Source organism: Elephantulus edwardii, unplaced genomic scaffold, assembly GCF_000299155.1.
Source record: "Elephantulus edwardii isolate Elephantulus edwardi_28Jun2011 unplaced genomic scaffold, EleEdw1.0 scaffold00064, whole genome shotgun sequence".
Lineage (NCBI taxonomy): Eukaryota > Metazoa > Chordata > Mammalia > Macroscelidea > Macroscelididae > Elephantulus > Elephantulus edwardii.
In genome coordinates this window covers 10,643,092-10,657,851 of record NW_006399814.1, presented here as the reverse complement: position 1 = coordinate 10,657,851, position 14,760 = coordinate 10,643,092, and the positions used below count along the sequence as shown (strand labels likewise).

At 42.7% G+C, this 14,760-nt stretch overlaps 1 protein-coding gene across 3 annotated transcripts in view; it reads right to left on the bottom strand.

Annotated features, from left to right (window-relative positions):
- LOC102845296 (core histone macro-H2A.1-like) overlaps positions 1-14,760 on the bottom strand; it is a 72,115-nt gene that overhangs the window by 35,870 nt on the left and 21,485 nt on the right. For all 3 annotated transcript variants that reach the window (XM_006888046.1, XM_006888047.1, XM_006888048.1), the window contains exons 2-3: positions 2,242-2,348; positions 1,663-1,860 (exon numbers count right to left, since the gene is read on the bottom strand). In XM_006888046.1, coding sequence (XP_006888108.1) covers positions 1,663-1,860; positions 2,242-2,348 — 305 coding nt within the window. The remainder of the gene's footprint in view (positions 1-1,662; positions 1,861-2,241; positions 2,349-14,760) is intronic.

Sequence of the window (14,760 nt, the reverse complement as noted above, 5' to 3'; positions counted from 1 at the left end):
CTTTATTGTTTTAAGAGAAATATTTGTTTGTACCCAGAAGGTTTTGCAAAGAAATAAAAACTCTTTAAATTCAACTAAGAAAAAGGCTTATACATAGCATAGGTGGGAGAAAGGGTCAGGGAGAAAAGAAGGTGATTCCCTAACAAGTAGGTGAAAGCCTGTCTGCCACAACTGAGCCTGACCTTTGGAAGGCACTAACAGGATGGAGTAAAATTGGTTAACCTGGTTGCTGTTCCTTATGTTTGTCCTGGAGAGAGGATGTGGGCTCCATGTTAGGAAGACTCCCTTGACCCTGGATGATTAGATCTGGAACTTCCAAGGACTTACTGTGGCACCTTCTCATAAATTATGGAGGTCAACTTCTGCAGAAGTAACTTCTGAGGCTAGTTGGCTAGAAGCCAGAAGAAAGACACCTTGAGGGGCTTCTTAGGGCAGCACTGAAAAGTCTGACTTGACTGCTGTGACAACAGCTGATGGGCCAGGACTCAGCATGAGGGGAACAAAGAAAGCATATTCCAGTAGCCGTGTAATCTCCCATCAATGCTCAGACAGATGAACACAACTAGCCACCTATAAGGTGGAGGTGATGTCTCTGAATTATGGTTTTGGCAGAAAGTATTCAGTGTTCCAAAGGAACAAGCTGTCTTGAAGGAAGTATAACTAGAGAGTTCCTTAGAGGTAAGGATGGGAACATTTCTCACATATTTTGGGCATGTGGTCAGGAGAGACCAAGTCTTGAAAAAAGACAAAAGACATCATGCTTGGAAAAGTAGGGGGTTAGGGAAAGGGAAGATGACACTCAACTAGACAGACAGACACAGTGACTACAACAATGGGCTTGAGTACGGTGCAGAGTGTCAAGTACAGCAGGGCAAAGCTCAGATCTATTATTTAAGGAGCCACTAAGAATTGTAGTCAGCCTGACAGCACTTAATGACAATAACCCACAAGCCTCGACTTCCTGAAGATAGGTTAGTGCTCCTACAAGATATAAGAGTCATGGTACAAAAAGTACCATGCTTTCTCCAGCCAAGAAGACATAAGGGTCACTTCTGACAGGGTTTCATCAACCACAGAAATTACTAACACCTAGAACCTAGTCTTTGGTCTAAAGAGGGTCCAGAAGGAAGTGCTTCAAGAATATATCTGTTTTCTTCCACAATAGAGGCAAATCATTCTAAACAGCAGACTGTTTGGAACAATCCTGCTCAAACATGCCCAGAGAAGCCATGCCGTCATGGCAACACGATGACAGTTCTGCAGCTGAGCATCAGCACCAGTGGGTAGCAAATCCCTCTGGGCAGGGCTCAGAGGCTGTTCCCTAGCACAAGGAAGCCCCTTCACAACAAACATGCATCTCCCTGGAAGGCCAAGCATTGGATCTTTCCAGCCTGGGGCTACCTTCCCAGCACCGCTTCTACAAACTAATGACCCATCTAGCCTCCTTGCCTTCACGAATTCAGTCCTCCAGCTGTATCCAAACTCTCGGAGTCTCTGCTGACCCTGGCCACCAGAGCTGGAATGACCCTGGAATAGAGCTGGAATAAAGTTGTCCACTTTCAGTGTTGAAGATGAGCCTTCAGTGAGAAGGTGGGCCCTTCTTTAACTCATCTATCTTTATCTCCCTACTTTACTCCATGTAACATATGCCAAATCACGTACCTTGGATTTTCGGGCCCCTTTCTTGCCTCCTGCTTTCTTCGACACAGGTTTCTTCTGGGATGGAGATTTGGCCTTTTTGGCTGGAGGTGGTGTGATGATGGCTTCCAATTTTCCTTTGGATCCTCGCTTCTTGGCTAGCAATTCAGGGTGGATGTTTGGTAACACTCCCCCACTGGCTATGGTGACTCCTTTTAGTAGCTTGCAGAAAAACAAAGGAACAAATGGTGAGCCAGCCCACCTTGCCCCTCCGTGACCTTCAAGAAGTCAGCCCTGGACATTCACACTCTCACTTTTGATGAGGACAGTTCCTTCCAGACAGGACACAGGGATCAAACCTTTAGAATTATCCCTCTGATGCAGTTTAAATAATAACATTTTTTTCAAGAAGAGCCACATAACTTATTACACCCCATCTCCTCACACATACATATATACCCAGTGAAACCTTCAAGAAAAACTGCTAAAGTTTTAGAAACAAGGAAGCTGCTAACAGTCCAAAATGAAGCTTACATCTTTGGTAGCTGCCAGCAAAATGCCAACCTCTCCATGGACAAAGAGAAAGCTGTAATAGTCTCATACCTGATTCAGCTCTTCGTCATTGGCCACTGCCAGCAGGATATGTCTAGGTGTGACCCGTCCCTTCTTATTGTCTCTTGCTGCATTGCCAGCTAACTCCAGGATCTCCGCTGTGAAAAGAAAAGAACATGGTGTTATTAAAGCATCACAGGATACATACATCGCCCTGGTCTCCTCTGGTCATGGGACAGTTCACAAGGCTATTGCTCCTAAGAGAGAAGCTGCAGCTGGGTTTTCCTAGCAGTACCTTGGGCTGAATCAGAGAGGTAATAATAGCAAAACTGAGGAGGACCTAGTAAGCTGGCTGGCTCAACTCCTTTATTTTAGAGATGAAGAAACTGATGCTTAGAAAGAAAAAGGGTCTAGCAGCAAGTGGTAGAACTGAGACTTCAATAGAAATTTGTATTTTAGAGAAAAGTGCAGTTTGCAGTCTGCATTCCAGATGCCAAAGGGCCAATCCTGTAAAGTTCTAGGCAAGACAGGGACAGCTTTGTGGCTCTGAAAATGTACTGTCCATCCTAAGCCATGAGACACAGGCTTACAGGGCTTCAAGAGGTAGGCAGCATAAAGTTGGTGTTTGAGAAATCTTTGTTTCCTGAATCAGTGTTGGACATTTACACATTTGGATTCAAAATGAGGGATGGACTTGAGAGTCTGATCCATTCCCACTGCTGTATGGCCAATTCTGATGCACTGTGACTGTAAAATACACAGAACTTCATCTTAAAGATTGTAAGGCTGTAAGCTTTGTAAGATTATTTCCCACAGAGTGACTGGTGGGTTCAAACCGTGGACCTTTAAGTCAACAAACAAATGCTTTAACTAATATGCCAGCAGGGCTCCTTATGTCTAATGTATAGATAGTGATCAATTGGAGTTATGCATTTGTCATTTGGGTCAGAGACTCAGCACAAAAAGACAGATCCTGCACTGCGAAATTTAGAAATGCCTTTTGGCAGGAGATAATTTTTCTTCTTGGCAATAGTTTTCATATTATGGCAATCTCATCCCTGTCTCAATTTCTTGATAAATTGGCAGAATGTTCTAGAATTTGATTTACCCTTCTCTACTTCTGCAATTAGGAAACTCTGGTGGCCTTGTAGTAAAAAGCTACACTGCAACCCCAAAGGTACATGGTTCAAATCTACCAGCTGTTCCATGGGAGAAGGATGAGTAACCTCCTCCCATGAGATTAACTACCTCTGAAAACCCAGAAGGTCAGCTATGGGTTAGTTCTGACTCAAAGGCACACACAACAACAATAACAAAACTTCTGCAACTAGCCCATGCCAGGCCCTTTCCTTCCTGTGATGTCCCTCCCAGCCCATCGTTCAGGGCCCAACTCAATTCTCACCTCTTTCTGGTAATATCGCTGTTTGATGCCGTCAAGTCAAGTGACTCACAGTGACCCTATGACCAACAGACCAGAACCCTGTCCTATCCTGTGCCATCCTCATCATCTCTGACACACTTGAGCCATTGCTGCAGTCACCATGTCAATTAAACTCATTGAGGATCTGTCTTCCTCTCTTTCACTGACCCTCCACTTTCCCCAAGCAGACATCTCTTTCCAAGGAACAGCCGCTCTCAACAATATGCTCAAAGTATGTGAGATGGAACTTTGCCATCCTTGCCTCCAAGAAGCACTCTGGCTGTACTTTTTCCAAGATATATCTGTTTGTTTGTTTGTTTCGGTAGTCTACAGGATATTCAGTACTCTTCTCCAACACTACAACTCAAAGGCATCAATTCTTCTTCTGTCATCCTTATTCACTGTCCAGCATAGCAAGCGATTGAAAAGGCTATAGCCTAAATCAGGTGTACCTAATCTTCAACCTGATATCACTGCTCATTGATCATTTAAATGATCATTGAAAACTATATGAATAATAGAGGAATACAGTATTCCTGGTACTACAGAATTATTAATATTATAAATAATGCTGTAAATACTAGATTTTCCCAACAATAAAATCATTATAAAAAACTGATAAAGAAATCTGCTGATATTGTCATGAGTTACCCAGTCAAAGATGACTCCTAGCAACCCTATGAATAGATCTAAACCTTGTCTTATCATGTGGCAACCTCACGATCTCCGACATGCTTGAGCTCATCATTACAGTCACTGTGTCAACCCAGCCTGTTGAGGAATTCCTCTCTTTCTCTAACCCTCCACCTTTCCCAGGATATCTTTTTCCAAAGGCTGGAATAAAAAAAGTTTGGCTATGTAAAAATCATAGATTTGAAAATTACAATATTTTATGGTATAATCTGAAATTAGTAGCTCAATTCAATGCAAAAATTGCTCTATATATACAACTGGAAAAGTCACCATGTGTGGCTACTCATACAAATTCTCATAGTGGCTTGTGCGGAAACTTGTCACACCTAAAATAGCAGGTTTCTCTTCCAAAAGCCAAATGATGCTGCTGTCAAGTTGATTTCCACTCACAGCAAACTCATGTAATGAAGTGCAACTGCCTCACAAGGTTTTCTAAACTAATCTTTAGCTTTGTGGCCTAGTGGATAAGAAGTTGTGCTGCCAAACTAAAGGCAGGCAATTCCAATTCACAAGCTGCTGAGAGAGAAAGGCAGACAATCTCTTCCTGCATGATTTATAGTCACTGAAAACCTGCTGGAGGGTCAGCTACTTCTGATGTGACAGCACATAACAACAATCTTTATTCCTCAGAGCTGCTGGGCAGGTTCCACTACCAGCCATACAGTAAACAGTTGAACACTTAATAATATTGCCCCCAGAGCTCCAAAGCAGTAATTAATTTACTCGATAATCACTACCTGATGACATGTAGTCTTGTGTTTGGCACAGAGGCACACCTAAGGCACCATAAGACCCTGTCTTCCCTATTCATGTTTCTAGACCAGCAAGGAAACCACTGCAGGGCTACTACATCTGCCAGTGCATAAAGATGGCACAAGACTGTCCCTTGAATTTACACACAAAGAGATTATTTAAGTGAGGACCAAGCAGGAAAGTAGTTAAAAAAATCATCTCACCCCAGTAAGAAGAGCAAAATTTAACAGAACAGCAAACAAATGCTGGTGAGGTTGTGGAGAAACTGGAACCCTAATTCGCTGTTGATGGAAGTGTAAAATGGTGCAACCATTATGGAACGCACTATGGAACTTTCTCAAAAAGTTGCAAATTTGACCTAGCAATTCCACTACTGGGAATATACCCTAAAGAGACCATAACAGCCACCCAAGCAGATATATGAACACCCATGTTTATCGCAGCTTTGTTCACAATAGCAAGGAGTTGGAAACAACCCAAGTCCCATCAACAAATGAATGGATAGAGAAGGTCTGGTATATTCACAAAATGAAATATTATGCTGCATTTAAAAATAAGGAACTCGTGCAATATTATTCAAAATGGGTGACCCTGAAGGACATTATGCTGAGTGAAATATCTCAGTCACAAAAGGACAAATACTGTATAGTGCCACTGTGGTAAAAAGAGATTGACATTGGGGCTGGGGAGAGACTGAGAAAGATGGGATATATTATGTATACTGCATTGAAACAGATGAGGAAGAGAACTATTTAAAAGGAATATATGATTAGGTATTATTGCCATGACAGGAGTCCAGAAAGAAGGCTGCATAGTGGAGTGGACTTGGGGGAAGGGATTGTATAACAAAGAAAGAATTTTTCTTTTACTTTACAAAGAGAAGAGTGAACTGGGGGGAGGGGCGGGAAGAGAGAAAAGTGGAACAATGAATGAATGGAAATCCAAAGTCTCTGTAAATTTTCATTAAAATTAATAATAACTAAAGAAAAGAAAAAATATTTAAAAGGAATAAGGATGGGTGCTCATGATAGCACCCACAGAGTTGTTCCTCTAACAGGTCCAGTATAGTTCCTTTTACCAGTTGTGGGAAGACAGCCCACCGACCAGTCAGTAGTCAGTGAAGCTTCCCTGAGAATGATCATAGCAGTGTGGCCCACGGCCCTGCTGGTGTGGATCCTGCTTGATGAAGGAGGACAAGAGTGCTGGGATGGTAGCAGACTCTGGGATACTTGCTTTACCAGCTTATAGTCATGAACAGGCAGGGCATCCACAGAGCTGTTGTCCTATCCTTGGCATGAGAAAGAGGAAGAACAGGACCTGAGCCTGGGCCATGGATTAAAAAAGTAGTAGGAGCGCCTCCTCTGTTACCCTAGAAGCCTGAACTCATGCAGCAGGAGGGCTCCAGAGAGGCATCTGGCACCATGGAGCTGCACATACTTTTCTGGCTTTCTCATCTCCACCAAGCCTTCTCTTCAACCAGCCTCGTTGTACTTCCTTTCTGAGACCAGGAGTGCTAAGATATCAGTATTTGCAAAGGCAGAATATACAGTAGGATTTCCATTATTTTGCTCATAGTAAGCTGGACAATTCTTTACCTGATCATTATAGACAGAGAGAAAACATGTCAGGGGTAACTTCTTCTTTTAAGTGCTAAGCCCACCTCTTCGATTAGAAAACGGTTGACAGTAACAGTTTTCTAATGACCACTGAGGAAATCGAGGTGGCCTACTGGCTTGAATTTCTGCCCCAAGTATTAGTGGAAGTTTCTCTCTGACAGAAGGTACAGTGGCTTCTCTCTTGGTGGTGAGAGAAGCATGGGAGAGGATGTCTGTTCATATTCTGCCACAATATCCTAACTTCTGTTACACAGGGAAATGGTGACCTTGATGGGGGAGGTCCCCAGGTTGCTGAGTCTGTTTATGCCCTTGAATTGAATGAAGAGGAGTAGGTAAAACAGGGAAATAAAGCAGAAAGTAAGAAGCGAGTAAGCAACCATAACTGAGACACCTGAAGATTAATTCTCCCACAAATTTAAGGAATCCCCCAACTTCCAAAAGCTTTTCTTACTTTGTAAGAAACTTCAAGCATAAACTTCAACAGCATCAGTTTATCCACTTGGGAAATTGATTGCTATTCTGCTTGTTGTTATACACCGTGAAGTTAGAACCAAGTCACAGCTGACCCACCAGCAGGTTTTCAGAGGCAGTAAATGGCATAGAAAGAGACTGCCCATCTTTCTCCCACGGAGCAGCTAGCAGGTTTGAATGGTATACATTCGGGTTGGCAGCACAACTCCTTCCCCCTCAGCCACCAGGGACACACAACTAGATGCACCTGCAAGTGGTCCTGAGTAGCACTTATAGGTATGCAAGTTCTAAGGTGGTAAGAAGGGAGGGGTGGTGAACATCAGACTGCTGCCGCCTTCCTTAAGGAGCCAGAAAATCTAGGGCACTTTCCTTTTGCAAAACCTCATTTCATCTTTTAGCTGCCGGGGTGAAGATAACTCCTACTACTCTATCCCTGCTACCAACAAAGAGTGGGTCCTTAACCTGGCAGAGGGTGAAAAGGGAGTCAAGTAGGGTAACAAAGAGAAGCATAGCGTCACACTTCAGTTAGTTGAGCAAAAGCTTTATCTTTTGTTTACTCTTGCATATTTTCCAGAAGGATAGTTACCATAGTAACTCCATTGTCAAGGGACACAAGACAGAGCACCTCTGAGACACACCTTTTATGAGAAGCATGCTTATGGTTCCCGCCCATCCTCCCCTGCATTGCAGCAGGCAGAGACTAGGGCATTTTACAACAGCCAGGGAAGATGGAGGGAGGCCTCACTTTGGCTGCTAACAAAAGGAAGAATTCAGGCATGAACTCTCTGCTTGCCAAGTATTTGATATTACCTGCATTTTCATTCTCAGTCCTGCTTTAGAAACATCAACCATAACAGAATTTCCTAGATAAGAGAGAGCTACCTGCTGTGGAGGGAGAGCACAAAAAAAAAAATAAATAAATAAAAGAGTACAAAATGCCAGCCAGTAGACAAGATGCAACACCTCCTATCTGCTCCCCAGGGCATAGTGAAGGGAGGGTGAGAGGGTGACTGACTGCGGAGGAACTGGGGCAGGCCAAGCACGATCACCAAAGGAGATTTTCTGATTACATTTTCTTCCGAGTAAATGATCTTTTGCTGTGAAAATGGGATCCTCTACGTCTGAAGGCAAAGAGTAACAGAAGCTGCAATCTCAGAGCTGAATGTTGATTTCCTTGCTATTCTGGTAACCCAGTGGTAAGAAGCTATGGTGCACTCCCCAAAGGCACATAGTTCAAATCCACTGGCTGCTCTGCAAGGGTAGAATGAGCAATCTCCACTTGTGTCATTTACAGCCTCTGAAAACCCACCGGAGGGTCAGCAATGAGTCAGTTACAACTCAAGAGCACACAACTACCATACAGACACCATTTTGTAACCTACAGACCACAACCTTGGTGGTTACCAACAAAAGCCAATACTTTCACAACCAACTTTGGCCCTGGTTCAACTTCAGTAACACTCAGACCTTTCTATGAGAGTTTTCCTTTTTTATATTATACTTTGGATATAATATTTATACCCCCATGAATTATATACACATTTCTACAAATTACAAACATATCTTGTATGTAATTCACAGAAGTATAAATCCATCTATGATTTTTTTTTTTACCTATAGCTACTTTAAGAGAAAAATTAATTTGAGGAGAACCAGAAAAGCATACACCTACAAACACAAATCATCTTCTCCAGTTTCCAGAGCTCAACTCTTCCATTCTCCTTTAGAGGGAATGTTCAGGAGCCACAGGCCTGGAAGTTGTAATCAAAACAAATGGAATCCATAGGAAACCACAGGAGGAAACTGGGGAAAAAGCAATTAGAAGGAGCAGAAACAGGACCCCTTACTGTGCTCTCCACCCCCTCTACCTGAGTCTTCTTGGCCAGTGACAATCTAATTTCTGTTACTGATAACCAATACTGAACTGGTGTGGAGCTGACTTGGAGTCAGCTATGGAGAGGACTGTAGTGTGGTAAGGTTCCTGAATCATAACCCTTACAAAGGGGGCATGCACAATGATGAGCAACACCAGGCAGCTCATAAGTAATTCTTTTAGACCTAATTTGCAAAGGGCCCAAGGGTGTCTGTCTAGCCCTCACTCCTGGCTGAAGCCAGTCTCTGGCAACTGGTGAGCTGTAGGCTCCACTGTTTGGAGTAACCTGACCAGCAGGGCAACCCTGGTCTCTCTCCAGAGAGTAACAAGTGCTGCAGATGCACCCCTGGGCCAGATGCTCTCCAGCTTCATTGAATATGATTGTTTTAAGGCTATTTGACAAAATTCCCACAGCTCTGAATAACGACATTATTTGGCAGTCTTTATAGTTACAGACCAGCTGTCTGAATGTGAATACCTTCAACAGGTCTACTTTTCAAGTTCACCCAGAGACCAAAGGCTTAGGGTTCCCCCATCCTCCCAGCCCCCAGCATTTTGAACTAAAACATTTCTGTTGCATTGAAGCATTCTGTCTATCTTCCTTTAGGGAGATGAAGTCATGGTTTGCAGAATTAGACTCCTAACAGTTAACAGGTGACGTGTTGAGGCTAAGCCAAATTCTAAACACAAACCTTGCACTAGGAGAGTCAGGGGCTTTTACAGAGCTGTTTGAAGCATCTCAGCTAACAAAAGAAATACTGAAAATAACAACCAGAAATCAAAGAAAAGCAAATGTTCATGTAATCCCAAGGAGAAAACAGATATTTGCTACAAAGCCAACTACATGACAAGGAATCTGTTTATTGTATTTCTTTCAATTCATCATCCTTCATCAGCAGTTCATTGAGTTCAGAACTGTTTTATGCCATTCCGGAAGGCCTTAACCCAATCAACCCCAATCGGAGGATGATTGCTAAGTTTCCTGTGTCCCAAACATACCACCACCTCCTCCAATTCCCTCAGAATCCTGAGTGTTTGCAGCCACAGGCCAGAATCCACCTCTCTACACCCCACCTTTCAGGGGATGAATGGCAGGCCTAAAGCCTGGTAAGCTACCACATGGGAGCTCCGGGGCCTCCTTCTTGGACCACAGCAACGCTGTCTGCCCTTAGAGCCCTCAAAAGAATCAGGGATTCCACAGAGAAAACAAAACTTACAATCACAATTTTATGAGTAGAATGCAAAGTATTTTATAAGAATAAGCCATCCTGTTGCTTCTTGGTAGATGGTTCTGATGCAAACATGATTCATTTCTAATAAGCATATATAACAGAATCTTCCATGGGGCCAATGAACCAGGAAGGTTCAGAAGGCACTATCTGGTCCAGTCTCCTGCCTCAGCCACTAAATTACTCAGTGAGAGAAAAACATAGCTTACAGGAGTCTCTAAAGTAAGCTGCACTGGTTGCTAGTTATTTCTCATATTTCAAATTTTTTTTTTTTTAAAGTGTATATTACACACAACAAAAAAGGTGATATGCTTCTTGGCAAGCATTCCCCTCATTTAACCCACCTTAGTGACTGAATATTTTCCCTGTCAGAAAAGTCTTCTCCTTTACTCCAATCACTTGTGTGTCTGGTTAAGTACATGTGTTTTTAACTTCAGCGGAGGGCAGGAACGGTGAACTATGAACAGTACTGTGGTGTCTGGACTTTGAATCCCAGCTCCCTGCATTTAGCTCTAAGACTTGGTCAAGAGACATCTAAGCCAGTTTCACATTTTATGAATGAGAGATGATTACTGAGGGGGGCTTAGTGGTAAGTGGCTGTACTGCTAATGGCATATGGTTCAAATCCACTACAGGATAAAAACAGGCAATCTTCTCCCATGCAGTCTACCGCCTCTGAAAATCCACTTGAAGGATCAGCTATGAGTCATTCCAACTCAATGATACAACAACAATATTGGCTTATGAAGATTTAAAGAGTTACCAAAATGAGATAGTTGGCACAGCCAATATCCAGTAAGCAATTATTACTAGCGCTGGAAATCCCTAGGCGATATAAACAATTAAGCATTGAACAACTAACCCACCCAGAGGGATCTCAGAACACAGGCAATCTGCTTCTGAGGAAAAAAAATCTGTTTCTTGAAAAACTTATGAAACACAGTTCTACTCTGACTCGTAGAGTTGCTCCAAGTGAAAACTAACTGGATGGCAACTGGTTATTTGGTCTTATTACTGATGCTTCAACTACACTCCACCTTTTTTCTTCTTTTTTTCTTTTTTATTTCTAGGGAGAGAAAACTATAGTTTCTTTCACTTAATTTACTCTATGCAAATTATTGGATGGATAAATGGATGCCTGCATGGACAGATGGATCTGAAGGAGAGCCAAGAGGAGGAGGAGAAAAGCCATAGAAAACCTGGTGTTTCCTCCCCCAATAGTTTATCCTTTGCTGTTACACTTAACAGTTTACATATGTTTGAAAAATGCACTTGAACCCGATTAACCTTGGGGCTGCCAGACTTGTCTTGATGGAACACAGCACCTAGGGCAGCCCCACAGGCAGCCTCCACCTTGAGAAAGGGTCTGGGCCTTTGTCTAAACTCAGCAGGGTGTGCATGGCGGGGGTAGACCAGAGCAGCCAGCTGCTGAGGCAGCAGAGGTCAAGGACCTGGGAAGAAAGAAGGAAGGAGGGGGGCTGGGAAATCCCAGAGGAACCTGTTCTGACTGGTCACCTGCCTTGGCAGCTGGGTGAGCACCCCTTGCTCTAGGAATCACTTGCTTTTAAGAACTCAGTATGTATGTTTGTTTTGATATAGAAAATCACAGCCATTTGTTCTTAAGGCATCTTAGAAAGACGTGTACAATCAAGAGATGTCTGCTGAAATAAAATTATTTCAAGAGTGTAATGTAAAGAGGAAACTCATCTAAAAGAATTAACATGGTACCATCAACCAGATGGACTTTTTTTAAGGGGGAAAAATAAGAAGCAGAACAGTGTATGTGCCGTGGGTGGCCACTGTATGTGGGAGGCAACAAGACTGGTAATCCATGCTTCCACTGGCTTACGAGATGTGGGGCCATGTTTGCCTCCTGGAAGTAGAACTGGGAACTTGATGAATACATTGATACATTAAGCTCTACTCTCTTTTGTGCTATTTGGATTTACCCTGTGCACATATCTTTTTAAAACTTAACAAGTAAAGTAAAGATGCAGTGTGTATGAGTAGATATGACCATGCTATATGCTATGACACTACCTTCAGACACATCAGGTCCCAACCTGCTCAATGCTGCTTCTTGGGAAAAAATAAAAAATCTTAGAACATGAGAATTTTTTCAAGATTTTTTTTGTAGAGTAATACATGTACATCATAGTCAGGAAAGCTCCCAACAGAGATCACCACTCCTTGGGTTATCTCCATCAGCATAGCATGTCTGCATGTTTGCCCAAGAGGATATTTGATGCTTCTCAAAGGATTTTTCTAAGCTTTGCCACTCCCCTTTATTAAGGGGGTACTGAGGGGACATCACAAAACACTTCTCACTCTCCAGCTTCTTGTCTCATCACCAGTGAACAATATGGCCTGTCCAAACCCAACTAAGCAATGCTTTCACAGCTCTGAGGCCTGCTGTGTCTCCTCAGGGCAACCCTCTGGCCACCTCTGACTATTTAGGAACTTGCCTCTAGGTTCTTATCGTTTTTATGGATCTAGATGCTGCAATGGTCAGTACTTTTACAAATGACCTCATGACCCTTTTCTGTAGCCCAGTACATGCCTTTGCAACCACCATCTTCTGCTCACACCCATCCCCATCTTCCGGTGTGCTCTCAACTTCCTCATTCCTGTCCATATTGCCCTGTACTTCAAACCCACCCCTGGCCACAGCAATAGTCTTCCTTTTATAGGTTTATATTATGCCCCCTACAGCAACCACTTGTAACTACTGCAGAGACTGTCCCTTAACAGGGTGCAAGTCGGAATTCTCATCTAGGCTGCAGCTTCATCAGAGACAGTGTCAGCCATGGCAGACTGGATATGTACCAGATACTCCTGAGAAGTCTGTCTGCTGGTTTATTTGAAACTAAAAGGAAATGTAAAGTGGATTATGTATTCCTGGATTCTGAGACACCCCCCACCCCCTTGCCCCTGCTTCCCTTTTTAATTGCTGAGGCTTCAAACCAGTGAAGAACCTGAAGGAAATGTTATTTGGAGATGAAAAAAGGTTACTGTGCTGAGTGGCTTTAGACAAGATAAGCATACAGCGTCCCAATATCCTCCAAGGAGAAACAGGTGGTTTGATTCAGTGAGTAGTTGCTTACAGCACTTTGCTAGTGCCTGGTACTAATAAGTGCTCAATATATACGACAGACATTTTCTAACTTAAATTTCCTCACTTTTACCTAGAATTCCCATTACAGCAAGCCACAAGTCTGAATCTGAAATTGAGAACATCAGGCCTAGAATGGAGGGTGAGAGAGCAAGAAAAAGGATACTACTCAAGTTAAGTACCTTCATTTTTTTGAATGAATGGCAGATATTGACTTCTAGCAGTTGGAATTAAAGATTTAGAGAGGCAACAAATAAACTGAAGAATAACTAAAGATGACCTCAGCTTACAATTACCACAGGATACATCAATCAGATTATCAGTGGCAAGCGAAGCCGATAGATTGACACTTCAGAGCCCTGGGTATCACATAGTTCTCTCAGATCAGTATAAAACAAAACAAAACAAAACAAAACAATGGTGGAGGGTGATGGGCCTTCTATAATGCAATAAGATCCCCTTCTAGATATGTAGGGGTGACACCTCATCTCCCCAGACTTTTCTCCTGATTGAGCTTCAGGGTACCAGGGAACACGTTGTCTATCTGTCCTCTATACATACAACATACTTGACATAAAAGGAAGGAGATGGGTAGAAAAAGAGGAAAGGAAGAGATGGTGGGAGAAGAAAGGTAAGGGACAGGGTCAGAGTTGAAGACTGAACTGAGTAGCCAGGTAAATAATAAAAAAAAAGTTTTGTGTCATCTTCTCTTGACACTTAGTATTAGAAGGGAGTCACGAAAAAAAAAAATAGAAGGAACACAATTGTGAGGACTAAAGTGTGTCTGACTCAGGTCATGGTCTTTCCAATCACTTGCTATGCATCTGAATTCTCGACAGTGAATAAGGATGACAGAAGAAGAACTGATCCTTTTAGGCTGTGGTGCTACAGAATAGCACTGAACATGCCATGGACTGCCAAAAGAACAAATATGTCTTGGAGTAAGAGCAGCCAGCATGCTTACTGGAGGCAAAGATGATTAATCTTTGTTTCACATACTTAGAGCATGTTGCTAAGAGAGGCTATTTCTTGGAGAGGGACATGCTTGGAATGGCAGTGGTTCAGAGAAGGAGAGGAAGATCCTCAATAAGGTGGATTGCCACAGTGGGCTGTAAGTATGTCAGGAAGTGTGAGAATGGCACAAGACAGGACAGATCTGTTGTTCATAGGGTTGCTATGGGTTGTACTCAACTCAATGGCACTGAACAACATACAATTATTGATTAATACTCTTTGTATTTGTCTTCTTGTTGGAACTTACTTATAGCTCTGGGGACTAGCTTTTTGCTATCATGGTATTTTACTCTAGAATCAGGAGGGAAAGAAACCCAAAGACACAGAAGGAAAAGTAAAGGGATTGCAAATATGATGATATTTTAAAGGGAAAATATGAGACTAGGAGA